At 56.5% G+C, this 23,200-nt stretch overlaps 1 protein-coding gene across 4 annotated transcripts in view; it reads left to right on the forward strand.

Annotated features, from left to right (window-relative positions):
* SFXN5 (sideroflexin 5) overlaps window positions 1-23,200 on the forward strand; it is a 119,812-nt gene that overhangs the window by 89,085 nt on the left and 7,527 nt on the right. For 3 of the 4 annotated variants that reach the window (XM_024763996.1, XM_024763997.1, XM_024763998.1), the window contains 2 exons: window positions 2-117; window positions 2,106-2,221. In XM_024763996.1, the coding sequence (XP_024619764.1) occupies window positions 2-117; window positions 2,106-2,195 (206 nt within the window). In that variant the 3' untranslated portion in view covers window positions 2,196-2,221. Of the gene's footprint in view, window position 1; window positions 118-2,105; window positions 2,222-12,374; window positions 12,493-23,200 lie in introns of those variants that run through there. The other variant, XM_024763999.1, reaches the window with a different exon arrangement.

Here is a 23,200-nt window from a genome sequence, read left to right on the forward strand (position 1 = left end):
GCCAGCGCCAACATCTGCAACGTGGTCCTGATGCGGTACGGGGAGCTGGAGGAGGGGATTGACGTCCTGGATGGTGATGGCAACCTCGTGGGCTCCTCCAAGATCGCAGCCAGACATGTGGGTCCTCTGGGGACTTGGGGGCTGGTAGGGAGGCTGTGGTCGGTTTTCCCTAGACACTTTCATTCCCCAGGGGCTTGTGTCCTCAGCGCCCTTGCCTTGCCCTCTTGAGCTCTCCTCGTCACCCCACTCCCACCTCCACCCCCCATTGGTTTGAGCCCCAGGCCTCAGGTCTGGCCCCAGCCACACCTGCCCACCAGACACCCTTGCTTCTCTCCAGTCGCCTCATCACTACTGGGAAACATCCCCATCTCTTGTCCCAGCCCCTCTGGACGTGCTTTCTCTGACCTCTTACTTGGTAAGGGCAGAGGAGGCCCCCCCAGAGCTTTCTTTCCCTTCCCCAGGACCTAGGGCCTAGGGCCTTTCATATCCTCCCGGGTGACAAGAGGACGCATAGAAGCTGATGGTTTGTGGTTGTGTGCTAATAAGCACTTCTGCAGGTGATGGTCACTAGGGAGTGAGTGCGGTTGAGGCGGAGGGATTTGGGGCTTGCAGGAAGCCACGGGCGTGGTTTGGAGAAGAATGTTTTGTTACAAGAAGGCCCTCTTTCACTTCTGGTTTCACCAGCCTCACCCATCTAGCAATTGTAATTAAAAAAAAAAAAAATTCCTGTCCACTTGTATATCTTCCTGTGCTTTCCAGCCTTCATCCTAATGGCAGTTAGTGGCCTGTCCTGCTCTGGCCTCCAAGTGCTGGGTCCCCTCTGCTCCAGCCCTGTCCCTTATGAGCGCCCACATGGCCCCCCACCGCACCCTGTCACTGAGGCCTTCTCCATAAGCCTCTGATGTAGGAAGACCCTTCTCTTATCCTGGTCCTTCCCTCCCCACTGACTGATCTCAGGGAAAGTGTGTGTCTGTCCAAGGCTTGTGAGGGGCAAGGGGCTCAGGGGTGCCAGTGCCAACACCGCATCCTCTGCTTCCTGCACAGGCTCTGGGCCCCCTGTCATCCCCACACCTGTTCAGAAGACTGGAGGGACCTCTCCCAGGCCTTCCTGAGGCTGGTCATGCAGAACCCAAGTTCCTGGGAGAAATGTTTAGCCCTGAGCCCATCATCAGAGGGGATTTGGCCTCAATTTCCTACATCACCCTAACCTCCTATCCAGCTCTATCCTCTTCCCTACTTGCTGTGAGGGAGGCCAACTGTGATAACTCCTCCTTGTGGTCCAAACATCAGGGAACCCCAAGCTCTTCTGCAGCCCTGGGCTTCCCTTCTCCTGGCTATATCAGCCCCTTGCCATTTGGGACTCCAGGGACCCGTGGGTTACAAGCATTCCTTGAGCCTTCTCTGAGGGCTGGGAGTCCGTGGGGTTAAAGGAACTCATCACAATGACCATCAAGGTGCAGAACTGCCACTGAGCTGTGCCTTGACCAGCCGCCCCCCACCCCCAGGAATCCTGAGGGAGCCCCTAGAGCAAGGCCCCAGGCAGACCCCATATGGGGACAGCAGACATTCAGCAGAAGCTTTTCCCACTTACAAAGCTGACCTCTTGTCATTAAGAAAGACTCTCATCCAGAGCCAGGAAATGGCAAGATCCTCCAAATCTTTGTCTTTAAGGGAAAAGAAAGTAAATCCCAGAATCCCTCTTCTTGGGCACCAGGAGCCTCAACGCGGCTCAGCAGGCCACAGCTGTTTGTTCTGGCCCTTCCAGTGCCTGCTTTGTTTTTAGAACATCTCAGGTCCTCCATATGTTTCCTCCCAGCCGCTGTACCCCGCCACCCGGTTCACCTCCCTGGGCGCAGGCCCCTTGTTGGGGCCGCTTCTGGGTTGCCTCCACTCCCCCACATGTGGCAGGTGATGCGGATCTGCTATGGGAAGAGGGGGTGGCTTTTTTCTGTTGTTTGGAATATGGCTTCGTGAGGGATTCCATGAATTATTCCGTTCAGCCAGATGTGCTTAGCAGTGGTACATACACCTAGGGGCTCCAGGGCTGCTGCCCCGAGGCTGTCCCACCCCCGCCCCGCTCACCACGGCCTCTGCTTGCCCCTCAGGCCCTGCTGGAGACGGCGCTGACGCGGGTGGTCCTCCCCATGCCCATCCTGGTGCTACCCCCGATCGTCATGTCCATGCTGGAGAAGTGAGTTGGGGCCCAGGACAGAGGCCATCGTGGCGGAGAGGGTGGGGGAAGGGGGACCGGCTGGCCCAGGGCAAGGTTCCTGGTTTGTTCAAACTCTCCCTGACAGGGCTGCTGGAATCATCCTGTGAGAATTAATGGACTTTGGCTGCTCAGGACCCTGTGCTAAGTTCTAGGAGGGATGTCCCGATGGACATGGCTGGCCCTGCCCTGGAGCTGGCGGTTCTAGGTTGTGTGTGTGTGTGTGTGTGTGTGTGTGTGTGTGTGTGTGTGTGAGTGTGTGTGCGCGCGTGCACGCGGTCTATTAGTGCACAGCACAGGACCAGTGGTGAAGAGAGTCTGAGGACTATGGTGGGAAGACTAGACTTGGGCCCAGCGCATCCCTTTCCGGCATCTGCCATGAGGCAAGTCACCACCTCACTGAGCCTCAGTTTCTTCATTTAGACAATAATTGTACTAACCTCCCTGCCGCCCTCAGAGGGATGTTCTGAGGACACATTTGTCCTGACCATAAAGAAATAAGGAGATACAATAATAAGGACAATGATGGAGTGATTCTATTAATTAATGAGTGTGAAATTGAATCACAAAGGCGGGAATGCTGCTGGAAGGAGAGGCTGAGGAGAGGAGGGAGGAAGCAGGGCTGGTTTGGGCAGGCCCTGAGGGTTGGGGAATATCTAGGAGGACTGGCAAGGGGCAGGGAAGGGTTCCAGGTATGGGGAGCCAGATGAACAAAGGCTTGGAGGTCTGGTGAAGATAAAAGTGAAGAGGTGATCGCTTCCTCCTTCCCGGTAGCCCAGCCTGGGAGGGGCACCTCAAGGCAGTGGATGAGCTTGGGGGCACTCCCTCTGGGGCTCTGGATCAGGGGCTTCTCCCCAATTTGGGGACCTTCGTATTCCCACAAAACAAATTACAATAACGCTAACACTTAACAGCTAAGCACTGGCTGCATCCCAGTCCTCTCCCAGCCGGGTCCCCGCCAAATGCCATCTCCGCAACGAGGCCCTCCCTGACCACCCCATCGAGATTACAGCCACCAGGACTTCTTCCCCCACTACACTGCCTTATTTTTACTCACAGCACTTATCGATAGCTGAGATTCTTTATCTAGTTATATGCTATCTGTCTGCTTCATTAGAATGTCATCTCCATGGAGGCAGGTCAATTCCTTTGTTTACTGCCCTGCACAGCATCTAGCAGAGTTCCTAGCACATAGTGATGTTCAGTGTTTGTTGAATGAATGAACGATCTCATTTAACCTTCACAACAGTGCAAAGAGGTGAGCATGATGTCCCCATTTTACAGACAAGGAAAGGAAGGCAAAGAGAGGTTGTATCATCTGCTTACAGTCACACACTAGGAAATGGCAGAGCCAGGCAGGGCCCAGGAATACGGCTGCAAAACTGGGCTCTTCCTACCACACTGGCTGCCTCTTGGATTTTTGGATCACAGCACGTAATCCGCCTGTCTTTGGAATCGACCCCACATGGAGACAGGAGAGGGGCAGATTTGGGGAACTGGCCTCAGAAAGCCTGTGTTTTGATAAGGGCAGGACCCACACAAAGGTCAGCTGCAGGTGGGACCTGGCAGTGTGGGAACAGGGTCAGGGTGACCTTGAGGGGAGGGCTGGTCCAGAGGAAAGGGGCTGCAGCTGGCACTGAGAGTAAGACAGGATTTTGGTGGAAGGGAGGGCTTTCTAGGCAAGGTGTGACCCTGTTGCGTGGACCTTGAAGAGCCCAACCCAACAGAAGCAAAGCACGCTCTCTCATTGGGCCTGCTGAAGGGGCCCTGTGTCCAGCTGAGGGGATGATTTCTTCGTCCCCTGGAAGAGTGGGGGAGGTGCATAGTGGGCGTGGCTACCTGAGCAAGGGATGGCGCGTGTTGAACACTGAGACTTAAGAATATTAATCTCCTCTGGAAGTTGCAAAAATAAATCATGGGAAGCGATTCCTTTGGTCCCCCTGAACCTCGTATACGCCGCTCTCTGGTGAACTGAGGCTGTCCCCAAATACCAGCGACTGCGAGTGCACACAGGGACACCACTGGGCAAATGAGGAAGGGAGGGCTTCTGTCTTCAAGGCTACTGAATCTTGAACCTGGAATTTGCTGGGGAAAAATGTGGTCTGTGATGCCTTCTGGGTGCCATCTGAGCTGGGTTTGCAGAAAGTGGAGTGACGGTTAGTGTCCCATTGGTTGGGGGCTTAAACTTAGCTTTGGGAGGCTTGGGAGGTGGGGTGGGATTGTTCTAGTTCTGACTGTCCCAGCCTGGAATCAACCTGGACTGCGGGTGCCCTGCATCTGGCTCAGCTCAGGGTCAAAGGAAGCCCCTCGGGTAGGTAGAAGAGGGTTAGCCATTGGTCTCCTGGAAGCCTTGTATTTAGTTGGTCCTTCCCTGAAGCTTGTGGGAGAGTCTCTGAGGAGGAGAAGGAGTCCAGCCTGGGTTCCCCCAGGAATATCAAGGCGAACAAGGCTCAGTTTGCACCCTCAAAGACGTAATTAACCTCATATACATGGGGCAGGGGGGGTGGGAGCTGCCAGACTGTGATGTGGGGAGCAGGGCAGGTCCGGCACCAACTGAGACTCCTGGCAGGAGTCCCGGGGGGCTGGTCAGTTTCCCACCTGGAGAATGATGTCACTGCCCCCCTCACCACCTTGTCCACTAGAGCTTGGCACTTTGCACCATCCAGCGGGCCCCTGGCTCTTGGCTGGGGCCCCCCTGCCGAGCACCCCACGGCCTTTCCATGCCGGGTGCTAATGGAAGGGCCTCTGCTGAGGAGGCTGATGGGGGAGGCAGCCCTACCCTCGACCCTCGGGAGCCCCCAGTTGGGTGAGGGAGTCAGGACAGCCAGGGAAAAAAGACAAAAGAACACTTACAAAGCAGCCTGCTTGCAAATTAATGGAGCGCAAAAGTAAAACTGCTCCAAGTGCTGAGGGAATGCACGGCAATGGGGAGACAAGCTGTTGTGTGGCAGCGAGGCTGGCTTGGCCCCGGCCTCAGTTTCTCCTCTCTGGGAGGACCCTGGCTTTCCTGCTGGGATAGCAGAGGCGGGCGGCGTATTCAGGTGTCCCTGTGTCTGAGATGAAAGGAAAAGGGTCTCCCGTCAGAAGCTGAGAATCCTCCACTCTGCCGAGCAGGGCCTCTCTCTGAGGGGTGTACGCCCCACCCCTCACTCTCCACCGAACCTTCCCTCAGGCCCAGGGCTCCACTCCAGCTCCACTGTCCTGGGGAGGAAGCTGGTTTTGGACTCAGACAGGCTCTGGGCCCCCTGTCATCCCCACACCTGTTCAGAAGACTGGAGGGACCTCTCCCAGGCCTTCCTGAGGCTGGTCATGCAGAACCCAAGTTCCTGGGAGAAATGTTTAGCCCTGAGCCCATCATCAGAGGGGATTTGGCCTCAATTTCCTACATCACCCTAACCTCCTATCCAGCTCTATCCTCTTCCCTACTTGCTGTGAGGGAGGCCAACTGTGATAACTCCTCCTTGTGGTCCAAACATCAGGGAACCCCAAGCTCTTCTGCAGCCCTGGGCTTCCCTTCTCCTGGCTATATCAGCCCCTTGCCATTTGGGACTCCAGGGACCCGTGGGTTACAAGCATTCCTTGAGCCTTCTCTGAGGGCTGGGAGTCCGTGGGGTTAAAGGAACTCATCACAATGACCATCAAGGTGCAGAACTGCCACTGAGCTGTGCCTTGACCAGCCGCCCCCCACCCCCAGGAATCCTGAGGGAGCCCCTAGAGCAAGGCCCCAGGCAGACCCCATATGGGGACAGCAGACATTCAGCAGAAGCTTTTCCCACTTACAAAGCTGACCTCTTGTCATTAAGAAAGACTCTCATCCAGAGCCAGGAAATGGCAAGATCCTCCAAATCTTTGTCTTTAAGGGAAAAGAAAGTAAATCCCAGAATCCCTCTTCTTGGGCACCAGGAGCCTCAACGCGGCTCAGCAGGCCACAGCTGTTTGTTCTGGCCCTTCCAGTGCCTGCTTTGTTTTTAGAACATCTCAGGTCCTCCATATGTTTCCTCCCAGCCGCTGTACCCCGCCACCCGGTTCACCTCCCTGGGCGCAGGCCCCTTGTTGGGGCCGCTTCTGGGTTGCCTCCACTCCCCCACATGTGGCAGGTGATGCGGATCTGCTATGGGAAGAGGGGGTGGCTTTTTTCTGTTGTTTGGAATATGGCTTCGTGAGGGATTCCATGAATTATTCCGTTCAGCCAGATGTGCTTAGCAGTGGTACATACACCTAGGGGCTCCAGGGCTGCTGCCCCGAGGCTGTCCCACCCCCGCCCCGCTCACCACGGCCTCTGCTTGCCCCTCAGGCCCTGCTGGAGACGGCGCTGACGCGGGTGGTCCTCCCCATGCCCATCCTGGTGCTACCCCCGATCGTCATGTCCATGCTGGAGAAGTGAGTTGGGGCCCAGGACAGAGGCCATCGTGGCGGAGAGGGTGGGGGAAGGGGGACCGGCTGGCCCAGGGCAAGGTTCCTGGTTTGTTCAAACTCTCCCTGACAGGGCTGCTGGAATCATCCTGTGAGAATTAATGGACTTTGGCTGCTCAGGACCCTGTGCTAAGTTCTAGGAGGGATGTCCCGATGGACATGGCTGGCCCTGCCCTGGAGCTGGCGGTTCTAGGTTGTGTGTGTGTGTGTGTGTGTGTGTGTGTGTGTGTGTGTGTGAGTGTGTGTGCGCGCGTGCACGCGGTCTATTAGTGCACAGCACAGGACCAGTGGTGAAGAGAGTCTGAGGACTATGGTGGGAAGACTAGACTTGGGCCCAGCGCATCCCTTTCCGGCATCTGCCATGAGGCAAGTCACCACCTCACTGAGCCTCAGTTTCTTCATTTAGACAATAATTGTACTAACCTCCCTGCCGCCCTCAGAGGGATGTTCTGAGGACACATTTGTCCTGACCATAAAGAAATAAGGAGATACAATAATAAGGACAATGATGGAGTGATTCTATTAATTAATGAGTGTGAAATTGAATCACAAAGGCGGGAATGCTGCTGGAAGGAGAGGCTGAGGAGAGGAGGGAGGAAGCAGGGCTGGTTTGGGCAGGCCCTGAGGGTTGGGGAATATCTAGGAGGACTGGCAAGGGGCAGGGAAGGGTTCCAGGTATGGGGAGCCAGATGAACAAAGGCTTGGAGGTCTGGTGAAGATAAAAGTGAAGAGGTGATCGCTTCCTCCTTCCCGGTAGCCCAGCCTGGGAGGGGCACCTCAAGGCAGTGGATGAGCTTGGGGGCACTCCCTCTGGGGCTCTGGATCAGGGGCTTCTCCCCAATTTGGGGACCTTCGTATTCCCACAAAACAAATTACAATAACGCTAACACTTAACAGCTAAGCACTGGCTGCATCCCAGTCCTCTCCCAGCCGGGTCCCCGCCAAATGCCATCTCCGCAACGAGGCCCTCCCTGACCACCCCATCGAGATTACAGCCACCAGGACTTCTTCCCCCACTACACTGCCTTATTTTTACTCACAGCACTTATCGATAGCTGAGATTCTTTATCTAGTTATATGCTATCTGTCTGCTTCATTAGAATGTCATCTCCATGGAGGCAGGTCAATTCCTTTGTTTACTGCCCTGCACAGCATCTAGCAGAGTTCCTAGCACATAGTGATGTTCAGTGTTTGTTGAATGAATGAACGATCTCATTTAACCTTCACAACAGTGCAAAGAGGTGAGCATGATGTCCCCATTTTACAGACAAGGAAAGGAAGGCAAAGAGAGGTTGTATCATCTGCTTACAGTCACACACTAGGAAATGGCAGAGCCAGGCAGGGCCCAGGAATACGGCTGCAAAACTGGGCTCTTCCTACCACACTGGCTGCCTCTTGGATTTTTGGATCACAGCACGTAATCCGCCTGTCTTTGGAATCGACCCCACATGGAGACAGGAGAGGGGCAGATTTGGGGAACTGGCCTCAGAAAGCCTGTGTTTTGATAAGGGCAGGACCCACACAAAGGTCAGCTGCAGGTGGGACCTGGCAGTGTGGGAACAGGGTCAGGGTGACCTTGAGGGGAGGGCTGGTCCAGAGGAAAGGGGCTGCAGCTGGCACTGAGAGTAAGACAGGATTTTGGTGGAAGGGAGGGCTTTCTAGGCAAGGTGTGACCCTGTTGCGTGGACCTTGAAGAGCCCAACCCAACAGAAGCAAAGCACGCTCTCTCATTGGGCCTGCTGAAGGGGCCCTGTGTCCAGCTGAGGGGATGATTTCTTCGTCCCCTGGAAGAGTGGGGGAGGTGCATAGTGGGCGTGGCTACCTGAGCAAGGGATGGCGCGTGTTGAACACTGAGACTTAAGAATATTAATCTCCTCTGGAAGTTGCAAAAATAAATCATGGGAAGCGATTCCTTTGGTCCCCCTGAACCTCGTATACGCCGCTCTCTGGTGAACTGAGGCTGTCCCCAAATACCAGCGACTGCGAGTGCACACAGGGACACCACTGGGCAAATGAGGAAGGGAGGGCTTCTGTCTTCAAGGCTACTGAATCTTGAACCTGGAATTTGCTGGGGAAAAATGTGGTCTGTGATGCCTTCTGGGTGCCATCTGAGCTGGGTTTGCAGAAAGTGGAGTGACGGTTAGTGTCCCATTGGTTGGGGGCTTAAACTTAGCTTTGGGAGGCTTGGGAGGTGGGGTGGGATTGTTCTAGTTCTGACTGTCCCAGCCTGGAATCAACCTGGACTGCGGGTGCCCTGCATCTGGCTCAGCTCAGGGTCAAAGGAAGCCCCTCGGGTAGGTAGAAGAGGGTTAGCCATTGGTCTCCTGGAAGCCTTGTATTTAGTTGGTCCTTCCCTGAAGCTTGTGGGAGAGTCTCTGAGGAGGAGAAGGAGTCCAGCCTGGGTTCCCCCAGGAATATCAAGGCGAACAAGGCTCAGTTTGCACCCTCAAAGACGTAATTAACCTCATATACATGGGGCAGGGGGGGTGGGAGCTGCCAGACTGTGAGGTGGGGGGCAGGGCAGGTCCGGCACCAACTGAGACTCCTGGCAGGAGTCCCGGGGGGCTGGTCAGTTTCCCACCTGGAGAATGATGTCACTGCCCCCCTCACCACCTTGTCCACTAGAGCTTGGCACTTTGCACCATCCAGCGGGCCCCTGGCTCTTGGCTGGGGCCCCCCTGCCGAGCACCCCACGGCCTTTCCATGCCGGGTGCTAATGGAAGGGCCTCTGCTGAGGAGGCTGATGGGGGAGGCAGCCCTACCCTCGACCCTCGGGAGCCCCCAGTTGGGTGAGGGAGTCAGGACAGCCAGGGAAAAAAGACAAAAGAACACTTACAAAGCAGCCTGCTTGCAAATTAATGGAGCGCAAAAGTAAAACTGCTCCAAGTGCTGAGGGAATGCACGGCAATGGGGAGACAAGCTGTTGTGTGGCAGCGAGGCTGGCTTGGCCCCGGCCTCAGTTTCTCCTCTCTGGGAGGACCCTGGCTTTCCTGCTGGGATAGCAGAGGCGGGCGGCGTATTCAGGTGTCCCTGTGTCTGAGATGAAAGGAAAAGGGTCTCCCGTCAGAAGCTGAGAATCCTCCACTCTGCCGAGCAGGGCCTCTCTCTGAGGGGTGTACGCCCCACCCCTCACTCTCCACCGAACCTTCCCTCAGGCCCAGGGCTCCACTCCAGCTCCACTGTCCTGGGGAGGAAGCTGGTTTTGGACTCAGGGCCCGGAGAGTAGCCCCGCCCCCCAACTCAGAGGCAGCTGTTGGGGGGGTCTCTCTCCCAGCTCTGCATCCCTGGCCCTGGCCCGGGCCTGGACTTTTCTGCCCTCCCAGGCTGGGTCTCAGCTTGGTCAGGGTTCAGGCCACACCCTCCACGGTAGCTCCTGCGGCCGCTCCCCAGCCTCCCTCATTCCCGGGGATCCGGGTCTTTCCTCTCTCCCAGGCATTCGCACATCTCTCCATCTGCATATTTTAACTCCCCCAGCTGCCTTTCCAATTCCTCCCTGCCATTTCCCTCTCCTCCTCCCCTCCCCCTGTCCTGCTGTGTTCGCTCTCCCGCCTGGGCTGGGACTTCAGAGGCTCCTGTTGGCTGCTGTCTGAACCTTCCTCCTTCCTGAGTGGGGAGGACAGGCCTGGGACTTTCTGTATCCCTTTCACAGTGGGGACTTCAGCCAGCCACCCAGAGAGAGGAACCAAGGTCGCAGCCCCACGTAGAAGGGGTCTGTCCAGTGTCCCCACCGAATGAGTCAACGTCCTGCCCCTCACCTGCCAGGGAGGGAACCTCCCTCCCGTGATCCTCCCTCGGGGGCTGTGCCTCCGGGGACCACACACCCTCCTGTCCCCTCCCCTCTGCTCTGGCCACCCTCAGGGACTGAGGTCCCAGTCGCTGCCACGGGAGCAAGAGTGCCCACCTTCTGGTCCTGCTGGAGAAGTTAATCTGAGTTGAAAACATCTCAGGACCCATCTCAGCCTTATCCCAGCCCTCCATGACTCCCATGGAAGCCCAGGAGGTCTCAGGCTGAGTCCGTGGGGAAGAGGGGGGTAAGGCTCACCTGGAAGAGAGGGAGAAGATGGGGGCACTGGACCAAGGCAGAGGGGATGCCAGAAGGGCTTGAGTTTGATTTGGGCACCTTTGTCCCCCTGTTCTTAATCCTGTGGAAATTCTCCTCCCCAATAGCTCAGTTCAGGCTTAATTCAACAACTGGACAGATCTTGGAGTCTGGGCCAGTGGGAAGGGCTGGAGGACAACCCAGCCACCAGGATCCTCCCTCCTTCCTGCTGGTAACAAGGGCAGTAACAACAGCAATACTAACACACCTCACTGAGCACTTACTGTGTCCAGGTCTTTTACTTGCATAGAATTTACAAGTAATTGGATTGTTATTGGTACCTAAGTAGGAACATCCTGGGCCAGAGTTTCCCAGAAGTGTGGTCTGGGGATCACCTGTTTTAGACTCATGGAAGGTTCCCAGGTGTAGTACCAACTGAATCAGGATCTCATGGAGGAGTCTGCATTTTTAACCACTGCCTAGATACTAAAGTTTGAGAACTGCTGCTCCCAGTTTTGCTGTCGCCTTAGAGCCAGCTGCTCTTGGGATTCATGTGCCAGGAGGTGAAGGTGGTGCGGGGTTTGCCTGCCCCGACACTGAGGCGCTGCCCCCAGAAGAGCCTCTCCCCTGCCCGTGGCCACAGCAGCGCTGCTCCAGGAGGGGAGGGGCAAGAGCCCTGGTTATAGCTTCTTCACACCAGGAGCCAGTCTCAGTCCGGTGGAGGTTGACGCTTACCCAGGGCAGCGTGTGTACCCACCCAACATCCCTTGGCAAATAATCCATCTTGCTGACACATGCCACCTCAGGCCTCCCCAAGTAGAATGACTGGTGGATTATACAGAGCGAAATGTTCTGATGGACAACGCAGTGAAGGTGGACTCGCCAGCTGCTATGCCCTCCACTCTGTCTGGAGAGGCCGTTTTGTCATGGGGCTGGGGGACCCAGGGCCCTGGAGGGAGGCTTTCGTACCCCTCTCCTGCCCAAGAATCCCAGCTCTTTTGTTCACCGTGGGGAGGGGTGCCAACTGTGAACTGGTGATGCAGTGGGCAAAGGATCCTTAAGGCAATAGCCAGAGCAGCTCAGTGATAGCACTTTTAGGGAGTCAGAGGAACCCACAGAGCAGCCCTGCCTGCCTCCCACAGACTTGGTCTTGGCCTTGGGCAAGTCACTGTGGCTCTTGGATCGAAGGTGACAAGGTGGTCAGCAGGGTGTGTTCTGTTCCCATACCCAGAAGAGGTCATCCTCTCCTGGCTGTGCGCGCGTGCGTATGCGTGCTTGTGCGTGCATGTGCGTGAATGCGTGTGTGGTTTTTTCACTATTGCAATATGTGCTGCCTTCAAGGCCCATCTTCCTCCGCTGTGTCCCCACGTGGGCCCCCCACCCCCTGCACAGGAGCAGGGGCCGACAGCCTCCTCTATCGTCTACCCCACACGTGGCCTTCTTTGCACAGGGCTGGACGCACAGTGGGGTGGGTGCCCCACAGGTGCTCATTTATGATTTATGGTTGAGAATTTAAGCAGCAACGTCCTTCAGGGCAGGGCCTGGGGTGAGGGCTGCCACCGACGGACGGTCCCAAGGACAGAATTCCTCCACAGCTACTTAGCTATGGGCTGGGCCTGGCCCTCAGACCCAGTGGGACCCGGCATGGTGGTTAATGGCCAGCTCACCCTGTCTCCGGGTCTCATGGGCGCCCCCCTTCTCTCTCCCCAACAGGACAGCTCTCCTGCAGGCGCGCCCCCGGCTGCTCCTCCCCGTGCAAAGCCTTGTGTGCCTGGCAGCCTTTGGCCTGGCCCTGCCGCTGGCCATCAGCCTCTTCCCCCAGATGTCAGAGGTCAGTGGAGGGAGGGGCTCAAGGGCAGGACAGGGAGGGTTGCCGTTCGGTCATTTATGAACCAATACCTACTCGGTGCTGACACCTTAGCACTGTGCTAGCTAGGTACTGGGGTTAGACGGTGAATGAGACGGGCCCAGGCTCTGACCTCTCAGGGTCAAGGGTCAAGCAGTGAACACAGCGATGAAACGGAATAGCAAGTGAAGGGTGAGCAGCGTTAAGATGGGAGGAGTTTGGCCATGGGAGGAGACAGTAGGGGCCCAAACAGAGCTTAGAGAGAAGTGGCATTTCATGCGGGCCTGCAGGATGGGCTAGAGTTGGCCAGGTGTGTAAGAGGTGAGGGGACACATAGGCTGAGGTCACCTGGTGTGAAGGGAGGCGGCACACAGCTGAGGAAAGCCTGCCTCTTGGGCAGAGAGTGGGGAAGATGAGGTGGGCCAGGTAGGGGGCCCTGACGTCAGTGGGTGCCGGGAACTTGGAAGCCAGCGCAGTGGGTAAACGTTACCAGAAGAGCTGGGCAGAGCAGGACCACGGATTCCTGATTTTGAACGGTCCCCATGCTGTATGGTGAGGCTGCGTTGGAGCTCTGGAGAAGGAGCCTTCAGGAGGCGGTGGCGGGAGTCCAGCGAGAGATGATGGCGGCTTGGACCAGGCTGCTGGCAGCGGGCATGGAGGGAAGTGGATCCTTTAAGAGAGAGTTAGGAGGCAGCTTCATCAGGATCTGATGAAGAACTGCGTGTGGTGGGAGGACAGGGAACCGGCAGGATGTGCGCCCGGCTTTCTCGTTTGAACAACCCGGCAAGATGGAGATGAGGAGGGGATCTGATAGCTCCTGTGTTCTCATGACTGAGCAGAGATGAAGGAGGTGGGTGGGAAGGGGGAGGTCAAAGGTCAGAGGACCATGGAGAAGGCTGGAGACCTTCAGAGGGGAGAACAGGAGAGACAGCAGACTAAGGAAGTCAGAGAGCCTGGTGGGCAGTGCTGGGGGTCAGAGGAGGGGACGACTGGGGGTGGACACAGGTCTGTGGGGATGGCCAGGGCCTGTCTACCCAGAGGTACGGGGCCTGCTCCAGTTTCGTCTGGTTGGGTGAGGCATTCGGGAGGTTGGTAGGAGTTCAGGAGGAGCAAAGGACCCCAGAATCTTAGCTGGATGGGGGTGAAGAAACATGAGCAAGCCGAGTGGGAAAAGCAAGGTTTGGTGCAGAGGCAGACCCAAGGAGGGCAAAGAATGACCATGGTATTTGGAGTTACAGAACTCATGGGAAGATGGGGGCTGTGGCTACAGATGGACGCTTCTGAATCTGTGACCGCAGGACTGACCCTGCAGGGCGGGAGGGGTGCAGGTTCCTCCAGGGGAGTTGGGGAAGGTGGAAATAAGGGTCCTGGGGTGTTACACTGGGACTGTGAGGACTGGAGACCCAGGGTCTTAGAGTAGGAGGTAGTGACCCAGCCTCCAGGGCCCGAAGAGGGTGAGGACAGAAGTCACTTGCCTCCACTGAGCCCCAGAGCTTCAGGAGGAAACTGTAATGGGATGGGGCTCCTATGTTGGGGGCCAGGCCAGTGCACACAGGATGGGAAGCTCAGCAGTATCCTCATACCCACAGGGCCCAGCCTTGCCGTGGAGCAGGGATACGCCTCCCCATCCTTCCCCTCAACCTAAAAGCTGAACAGCTATATCCTGATGCTTGGGGACTCCAGATAGAGCTGGGGGCTCCAGGTTGCCTGGAAGCTCTGAATATGAGAGGGTGGGCACTTCTCGGCAGTCCTGGCATCCCTATCTGGAAGGCCTGGGCCCGCCACTCCCTAAAGCCACTGACGGCATCTCTTTGTAACAGCTGGGCTGAGTCTGCAGTTCTGGGCAAGAGTCAGAGTGCCCCAGGTGCTTGCAGGCACCACTGTGTTCAGAAGCTTCAAGTAGCCAGCTCCCATAGCTCTACCTGTCTGCACAGGAGAGGGAGCCAGGGCAGAGAAACTCCATGAGCCTGTCCCACTGGAAGGATTTTCAAGGTCATCCAGTTTACCACCCTCCTGGCTCTGCTGGGGCAAATGGAGACCCAGAGCAGCCAAGGGCCCGGCCCAAAGTCACAGAAGCCATGTGCAAATATGGAAGGACACCCCAGAGGCTCACTCCCAGTCCAGAGCTCCCAGGAGATGTTGCATCTGCTTGTTCTGTAGGATTTTCTCTTCTCACTCTTTTCTCTTCACCTACCCTGAGACAGTGTAGAGAGGAGGAAGCTGGGGCCTCCCTGTGGTGGGGAAGAGTCTAGGAGTGCTGTGGGTCTAAGGGTGGGTGTTCCTTTGGGGCAAATAATGGAGAAATGGCCACAGTCCCCCCACTCGGGCCTCCAGCTCTGGCTGCAGAGAGGTGTTCTAAGTGAGCAGCCCTGGCCTAAGTGAGTCAACGTCCAGGCTCCTCCCTTCCCCCATGTCTGCCACAAATAGGCATGGAAGTTAGTTCTTCTGGGTGTCTAACCAAAATCCTTCTCATTGCAACCCAAGCCTCCTCTAGTGGGAAAGAATATAGTCATTTTGTAATAAGTCTGTTCTCTGGGAAAGGAAGGTAGGGACGTGATCTTCAGAGCCCCCTCCTCACCTGCATCAACCCCAACAGGGTGCAGGCGGGCCTGTGCATAATGGGGTGTTTGGCTGAGAGGACCTCGTTCCCCCATTCTTCCTCCCAATTAATTCTCTCTAACGAGGTGCTGCTTCTGCCATGTGGGGATCATGTCTCACATCCCAGAAGCCAACGTGATTTGCCACAGTAAGTCTGGATCTGCTTGGGCTGACCCAACCTTGCCAAGAGCCACCAAGGTTGTCAACAGGAGTAATCACTGGAACGCTAATTAATTAATTAGGTGACTTGGAGATGGAATTTAGGAACTGGTTCCTAGAATGGCTGGCCTGCAGTGACTGGTGTGGGGTTTCCAACCCACTAACCCCAGAGGTTGCAGAAAGAACTTCAATCCTCTCTTCAATCCCTGGGAGAAAGTTTTGGGGGTGTTTTTTAAGATTTTTTTTTTTTTTTGATGTGGACCATTTTTTCAAGTCTTTATTTGATTTGTTACAATATTGCTTCTGTTTTATGTTTTGGTTTTTTTGGCCGTGTTGCATATAGGATCTTGGCTCCCCGACCAGGGATCGAACCCGCACCCCCTGCAATGGAAGGCGAAGTCTTAACCACTGGCCCGCCAGGGAAGTCCCCCTGGGAGAGAGTTTTGTCCATGCTTTTCAAATTAGTATTTCTGCCTATTAAAATGGTGCTAATTTTAAAATTAAAATTGCAAATAATAATAATACCTACCGTTTGCCAAACATCTACTAGGCCAAGTAGTATGCCGGGAACTCTGCATGCCTTGTATTAAATCTTCCTAATGCCCCTCAAGTCCAAGGTATTACTGTTTATCAAAGGGTGTTGCCTAGACAGTTAGATGTGTGTGTCTCAGGCTCTGGGGCGAGATTTTGGCTGGGGAACAGGGAACCTTTGATGCATGGCGGGGACTGAAGTCCTGGAAGGGTTGAGGTCTCTGTAGAAGGAAGAAAAGCTGTTAAAAGAGGGCAGGAGCAGGCAGGGAAGAACCCCGATGAGCAGTTTCATGGACGCTGAGGACAAGGGCATTTCGAGGAGGAGGGGGCTCCCTGCAAGTGAGCTGCTGCCAAGGGCACTAGGAGTTGACAACAATCGGGGGGTGTGGCTGGGCGAGGCAGTCTAGGAGGCAAAACGGCAGTCAGGTTTCTCTCTTTGTTCAGAGAAATGAACTCAGGGATGGGAAGCCATTGGAGAACAGCAAAAATAATTTCACTCATTGGTGTTCTGTGAGATGGGGGGTTGGGGGCCTGGAGAAAAGGCAGTGATGGGGAAGCAATCACACAGCCCAGGGTAGAAAGGCATGGCCTCCAAGAGGTCCTGGGGTCCAGTAAGTACAAGGGCCTGGTTGACTGTGGTGGTAAAATGTGGACCCAGAACATGACAGTCCTGTGAGGTTCGTACCAGTATTATTCCACGTTTACAAATGAGAAAACTGAGGCACATCAAGGTTAAGGACCTTGCCCAAGGTCCAAAGTTGGTAATGATGGAATAAGCTCTGTACCCACAAAAGGATTCCATATCCCTCCTCAGCCCACCCCCATCTCACTATAAAATGAAAAGGCCCAAGTCTGAGCCCCAGATGGCTCCTTGCTAATTTATCGGTAGGAACATTCCAGTGCCCTCACCCAGCCCTCCTCCTTCATGGGGAATCCATGTTCAGGTTCACAGGGACCTTCTGAAGCAGGTGTTTGTGCCTTTGTTCTCTAACCCAGAGCTGAGGCAGGAGGCGGGGGTAGGGGGTCTATGGGCCAGCAGTTTGGGTAGGGAGCCTCCTTAGGAACTTGGGTGTGAGGACAGGGGAGCAAGGTCTGGCCTCCCTTCTGAGCCCCGGTCCTGTTGCCGGGAGTGTGGGGTCTGCCCCGGTGGACACTGTGACCTTCAGATTAAGGCTGTAGGGCATTGGCCAAGGCCAGCTCAGCCCAGCATGGATGGGCCCATCTGCACCCAGATACTGGGGTGATTTCCCCTTTTTCTTGTAACTTGGAGGGCCATGTCATAGCCCCCTGCTCTCAGGGAGCCTCTGTTCTGGGGGTGCAGACAGAAGCCAAATAACCAAGGAATGTCAGGTGATGGTGCAGCTATGATGGAAAGGAGAGGGCTGTGTTGGAGCTTGCCCAGGGCTGTGCTGGGTCAGGCGGGTTGCAGAGGCCTCCCTGTGGCATGTGGGGCCTGATTTGTGGTGACCTTTCTGGCCCTGCCCTCTCTGGAGATTGGGGCTCTGGGCCCCAGGCCAATGTGGTCATCTCTGTCCTCCCTCAGACATACACATGCATGCACGCGCGCACACACACACACACACACGCACACACATACGTATGCTGGTGTCTCAGCTTCCTCGAGGGAGATGTCCAAGGTCCAGTCTCTGGGCCCATGGGCTTGGCTGCCACAAGAGGCTGGACCTGGGGATGGTGAATGTCCCTCCAGTTCTGACAGCCGGTGTTCCCCACCTGGGAGCGCTTCCAATCCCATTTAATGAACCTCGTTAAGGTTCAAGAAGCAGTACCTTGGCCAAGTACCCTGCCCATGGCCCTGCCTGTTTCTCTCTCTCTTTGTGCCTCTCTCCTTCGATTCCTCTGGGCTCTCCCCCACCCCGTTTCCCTCTCTTTCCCTCGCGATTCCCCCCGGGAGCTCTGGGAGGGGGGGAGGCTGGGGAACTGGGCTGCACATACAAGCCGGTGCCATTGTTCGACAATCTGTTTTTGTCTTCATCTTGTTGGCAGGCGGCAGGAGAGGAGCAAAAGGTTAATGAGACACTGTGCAGTGGGATTACCGACGGCGGGCGGGCGAGCCAGCCATGGTGACAGGGAACTAATTAGGAGCAGTTTAACAGGAGGAAAAAGTGAAATCTCCTCTTCACCAACTGTCAATAATTAGCTGATTTGGTGAGGTTGAAATGTGCCCACAGGAAAAGTTGGGGCTTTTCTGTGGATGAGTGAGGCTGTGGGTACGGGAGCCCCTGGGGGCTCCGCCCTGTCCCTAGGTGGGGCTCAGGCCGGGGGCCGCCACACATGCCCCAGGTCTGCCCTCCTCCCATCTGGCTGGCACCCCCCAGCCTCAACTCTCTGTATGACCTTGGTCTTCGCCCTAAGGACCTCAGTTTCCCCTGCCATAAGATAAGGTGTTGTATGTAAGCTTTCTCCTGGTTCCGCCCATGAGGATTCTGGAAGTGAAACCATGAGACCGGCCCCTGGTACTAGAGCAGGGAGAGCCGATGGCGGGCTGTGTGGCCTTAGGTCAGCTGCAGACCCTTGGATGCCTCTCCGGCAGCGTGGCTGTGCCACCCTCTCGGGCCAGGTGTGGCTTATGAATGGTGCTGAATGCCGAATGGGCAGAACCTTCCTCGGAACATGCCTTCCAGCCCCTGGACCCTCCCTCATTCAGCTCCTCTGTCCTCCCAGCAGCAACAGGGGCTGAGGTTGGGGCACAGGCAAGGTGGGGCCGGGCTGCTGCCATAGGGCTGGGGGCTCCTCGAGTGTGTGTGTGTGTGTGTGTGTGTGTGTGTGTGTATCTCCCCCCAGCACCAGTTTTGTGGGGTCCACGTGAAGCCAAGGAGTCAGGTTCACTGGCAGCGAGGGTTGTTGCCCTGCAGTTGTCTATTGTTGGCTGTTGGTTTGCTGGCCCCTGCCCTTTGGCCTTCCCTGACACCTCAGCAGAGGACCCCCTCCCCCCCCTCCCTCTGCCTCTCCAGCTTCTGCCAGACACCTTGACTGGAAGAAAAGGCAGCATCTGAGCCCCCCAGGGCTTGCTGCTCAGAGCCTCCCCTGTCAGCCCTGCTGACCCCCCAACCCCCTCCCTCTCAGCCCAGCCCCTCCTCACCTCAGCCCCGGAGGGTCCAAAGAACCAGAAACCTAGGCCCTCCTTCTGTCCTCACACTAGTCACCCTGGCCCCAGAGGTTGGCTCTTAGAGGTCACACGCATGCTGTAGATGAGGTACCTGAAGGTCCAGCTCAGCCATGCCCCGGCTCCCCCCACTACCTCTTCCAGCTCCCCCTTCCAGCTTCCATAGTTACAAAACAAAGAGGCACATCGTCCCTGTATGGAGAAAGAATGTGGGTACCCCCAGTGGGTACCAGAACCTCCACCATCTCTCTCCCCATCACCAGCCCTGAAGAAAATGGTAGTTTTGATGAACCAGCTTGGCCGGGAGCTGTGACTTAGCAGAAGCAAATGTCTCCCTCAGCTTGCCTCCATTTCTCTGAGAAAGCATTTGAACTCCCGACCAAGAACAGGGAAGAGTTGGGAATGAGCTCAGGTCCACATTCAAGCTGTTCTAGAAGAGGTCCCTCCTCCAGGAAGTCCTCCCTGATGAGCCCCCCTAGGATCTATCTCTCCCCACACATGTAGACTCTGGTCGCATGCGTTTCCTGCGTCCCATCTCCCTCCCCAGGACAACAGTCCTTTCTCCATCCCTTGACTCATAGGGTGTCCCTAAGGCTGAGAACTGGCACGATTTATTAACACCTAATACAGAGTGTGGCTCACCTGGGCTCACCTTGACTTCATTGCTTCCTGCATCTCCCACTCTTCCAGGGCTGATATGAGGCCAGAAGCAATGTCTAGGGGGTAGTGTGTCCCTCTTGAGTCCACAGAGATTCACCATCTCCCAGAGCACGTGCCTCCTCCCCTCCAATCTCAAATCCTTCTCCTACTTTGCTTGGAGATGCTTGTTTGGGGCTTTTCTCCTTTACTGCTTTAATCAGTCCCTATTGAACTCTGAAGCGGGCTATTTTTGCCATCAGAAATCTGCCGCCTCCCTGCCCGCTGCTTTCTTGGAGTTTGCCCACAGGACCCCCCAGGAGGGACGGATGGGAATGGCAAAGCCGCTTGGAGCCCAGGAACGCCAACGCCACCTGTCACGTTGCATGTTCCACACACCCCCACCCCAAACCTGCGCGTGCACGCAGGCCCACACATGAGCACGTGCGCGAACATGTGCACACATGCCCCGGTGACAGGCCTCAGCAGGGCCACCTCTCAGCCCATCCCTCCCCAGTTCTTTCTAGGACCTTCTAAAACACCTAGCTGAATAGAGGACAGGGAGGGAGGAGGCTTGGTTGTGCAAAGCTTCTGCTGAGAGGATTAAACGCATCAGTATGTGTGAAGCATTTAGAACGTGCCTGGCCCACAGCGAGCGCTCGGCCCTGCGCACCACGAGGAGACACAGGCGAGCAAGACCCGGCCTGGCGGTGGGATAGCCACGGGGTCCTGCCTTCCTTTAGCAGGTTTTCTAAGCCTCCAAAGGGCCTTCTCATCCATTTCTTGGTAATATCCACATCCCAGCCCCAGGAGTAGAAAAATCTTTCCACCTCACATGTGGGGAAACTGAGATCTTGAGAAGGTGGAGGACAGAGAACGATTCTGAGTTTGGTCCACCAGAGGGCACCCAGGAACAGTGCAAAGCTCCAAAATGGGGGGAGGGGGTGGTCTGAGCGTTCTGTGGGTGCGCATCGCACGGGGGGATGGAAAAGTATAAGATAAGGATCCCTGAACTTGGGGAGTGCAGTTCAGTTTGATTCCACTTTTACCGAGGGCCGACTATGCACATGGCACAGGGTGACTTGAGCTACCCTGAGTGGCTCACGCTGGGGTGGGGTGGCGGGGGGGGCCCTGTATTCACAGCTGGCCTGCCTCTGGGGGTGTAATCGGCCGGGGGCACCGGAGGAAGCAGCAATGGATTTGGTCTGAGATCAGGGGAAGCTTCCTGGAGGATTAGGCCTCAAAGCCTACACGTACAACGTACTGGGCATGAGAGCAGCCAGTGGGTGAGGAAGCTGGAGAAGGTCGCAGAAGACCTTGAGTGTCCAGCCAAGGAGCCTGACATTCACTGGGAAGGCAGTGGGAGCCCAGAGCCAGCACCCGAGGCCTGACCCACGGATCTAGGCTCAGGCCTCAGCTGCTCCCCAGCTCCGGCCTAACACTCCTGTCCTCCAAGGACACTCAGGATAACACTCAGGCCTGGACGTGTGTATCTGAGCAGGACCTGAGGCCCGCCTAGCCCTGGTGACAGAGGGTGGTATGTGGCTGCCCAGTAGGCAAGTTGGTTCCGGACCTGGCAGAGGCCTCAGGCACACAGGGTCAGCCAGGTGCCGGCCTGGGCTTTGGACCTGTGTCAATGTCGCCATCACCTGCAGACCCTCAGAGGCCCAGACCCCTGGCCAGGAGCAGGAGGCCGCTTTGAGCCATGTCACAGGGTCACGCTGAACACCCCACCCCCCAGCCCAATGCCTTTGAAAAGGAGGCAGAAAAGCCACCAGAAGAAAGGCAAGTAGGAGGAACTTCTTTGTAGTAGGTAAAAGCCCCTGAAAGTGGGGCACAGGCCGGGGATCCAGTTTCCTGTTTATGTCTCGGCACCTTAGCTCCAGGTTCAAATATGTAAACTATCTGCTGGCTGCTGGCTGCAGGTGTGTGTGTGCTCTGAGGCTGCAGAGGCAGAGGTGATCCCAAATGCATTCCTGACTCTGGCCCCCCACCCAGGATGAGCCAGGAGACAGAGGCAAATAGCTCAGGGTTAACCCTTCCAGCGCCACAAAGGAAGCCCTTCAGGCTGCTCTAGGGGGCTCTGGGGCCAGCTGGGCCTGGGGGTGCTCCAGAGAGGCTCGTGCTTTGTGTTTGCTGCCTCTGACCTTAGATGCAACCGGAAATCTGGGGCTATCTGCTACAAGGGGCAGCAGGCTCTGAGCTGTGTCTGGAGGCTGGGGTTTGGGGCTCTGATAGGGTTGGGGTTAGGGTTAGGGTCTGAGAGGGAAGGGCATCCGGGTGAAGCTGTCTGGGAGCCAGGGTGCAGGTTCTGCCTGGGAGTCAGGGAGTGCTAGCAGGGCAATACTGCTCACCTCATGGCAAAGCGAGCCGTTTCCAACAGGCCCACGTCTTCTGGGCACCCCCAGTTCTGGGGCTGGAGGGTACCATCAACCAGTGCTGATTGACCACTTCAGCCAGGGCTCTGGCCCCCATACCAGACCCTGCCTTCCCTCGAGGGCCCCTGATGACTGACCATCAGGCACCTGGGGAGGAGTTCACCAGATGAACGGAGGGACCCACAGGTTCCTGCCGGCCCGCCACTGGCTGCCTGGACTGGGTCACCCCTTCTCCTTGTGGCCACTCCTTGCACAGCCTTCCTTCTCCTTGTCACCTTCTCCCCAGAGGAGGCCCCTCAGAGCTTATCTGTGGTCAAGCCCCTGCCCTTGGCCTACTACCCTGGGGCTCTAGTCTTTTCTGGGCTGACCTCCTTGCTGCATCCACTCCTCTCACTGGGCCTTGGGACCTCCCTCTGTCCACAACCCACCTCTGAGCCACTGCGGCCACCACACCATTTGTTCTGCTGCTGACACAGAACATGGAGCCGGCTTCTGCTTCTTCCCTTACCTCAAATAGCAGGGGGACCCCAAGGGAACACACACCCTGTCCCTAACTCTGGGACCCTGAAGCTGGTTAGTTGCCCTCACTCAGTACTTGAATCTCATTCATTTACCAGCACAGCCCTGGATGTGATTTCTGTGGAGGGGACTCAGGCCCCCCACACCTCAGAGGGGTGATCTTCATGGGGTAGGCAGCATGGGGGTCCCTGCCCCAGCTTCCTCCGCTGAGCCCAGTGGTGAGGACCCTCAGTGGTCCCGACATCCATGAGCCCTCGAGACGGTGAGCCATTGGCTCAACCCCCAGCTATGGTCAGAGAACTAGAGAGGTCTTAAGGAATGACCAGTTGAATTGGCCCAGGATGGAAGTGAGAGGCTGAGTGAGGGTTAGGAAATCTGGACTCTAGGGGGTCACCAAATCCCACCAAAATCCCTCTGCCAAGACCAAAGACCAAAGCCTCTCAGCCCTCACCGGGGCCACATGGAAACTCTGTTTGCCTGGTGTTGCCATGCTGCCTGTTGTCTGTGGTGCCCTCCGTCACTGCCACCGCCCCTTGGGCTGGTCCCCCAAGGCCGCCATCATGGGCTTGTTCCCTATACCCGCCCCTCAAATGTGCCTGTCTCCCAGGCCTGGCGCCCTCCCCTGCCATCTGCTCTTCTGGGCAACTCCTCCACTCCAGGGCTCTGGCTGTGCTCACGTATCCAGGGCTCACTCTTCTGCCCAGGCCCCTGCCCAGAGCTCCTCCCCCAAGACCTGTCTGCCTCACTG

The sequence above is a fragment of the Neophocaena asiaeorientalis genome, unplaced genomic scaffold (assembly GCF_003031525.2).
Source record: "Neophocaena asiaeorientalis asiaeorientalis breed wild unplaced genomic scaffold, Neophocaena_asiaeorientalis_V1.1 scaffold337, whole genome shotgun sequence".
In the NCBI taxonomy this organism is placed as follows: Eukaryota; Metazoa; Chordata; class Mammalia; order Artiodactyla; family Phocoenidae; genus Neophocaena; species Neophocaena asiaeorientalis.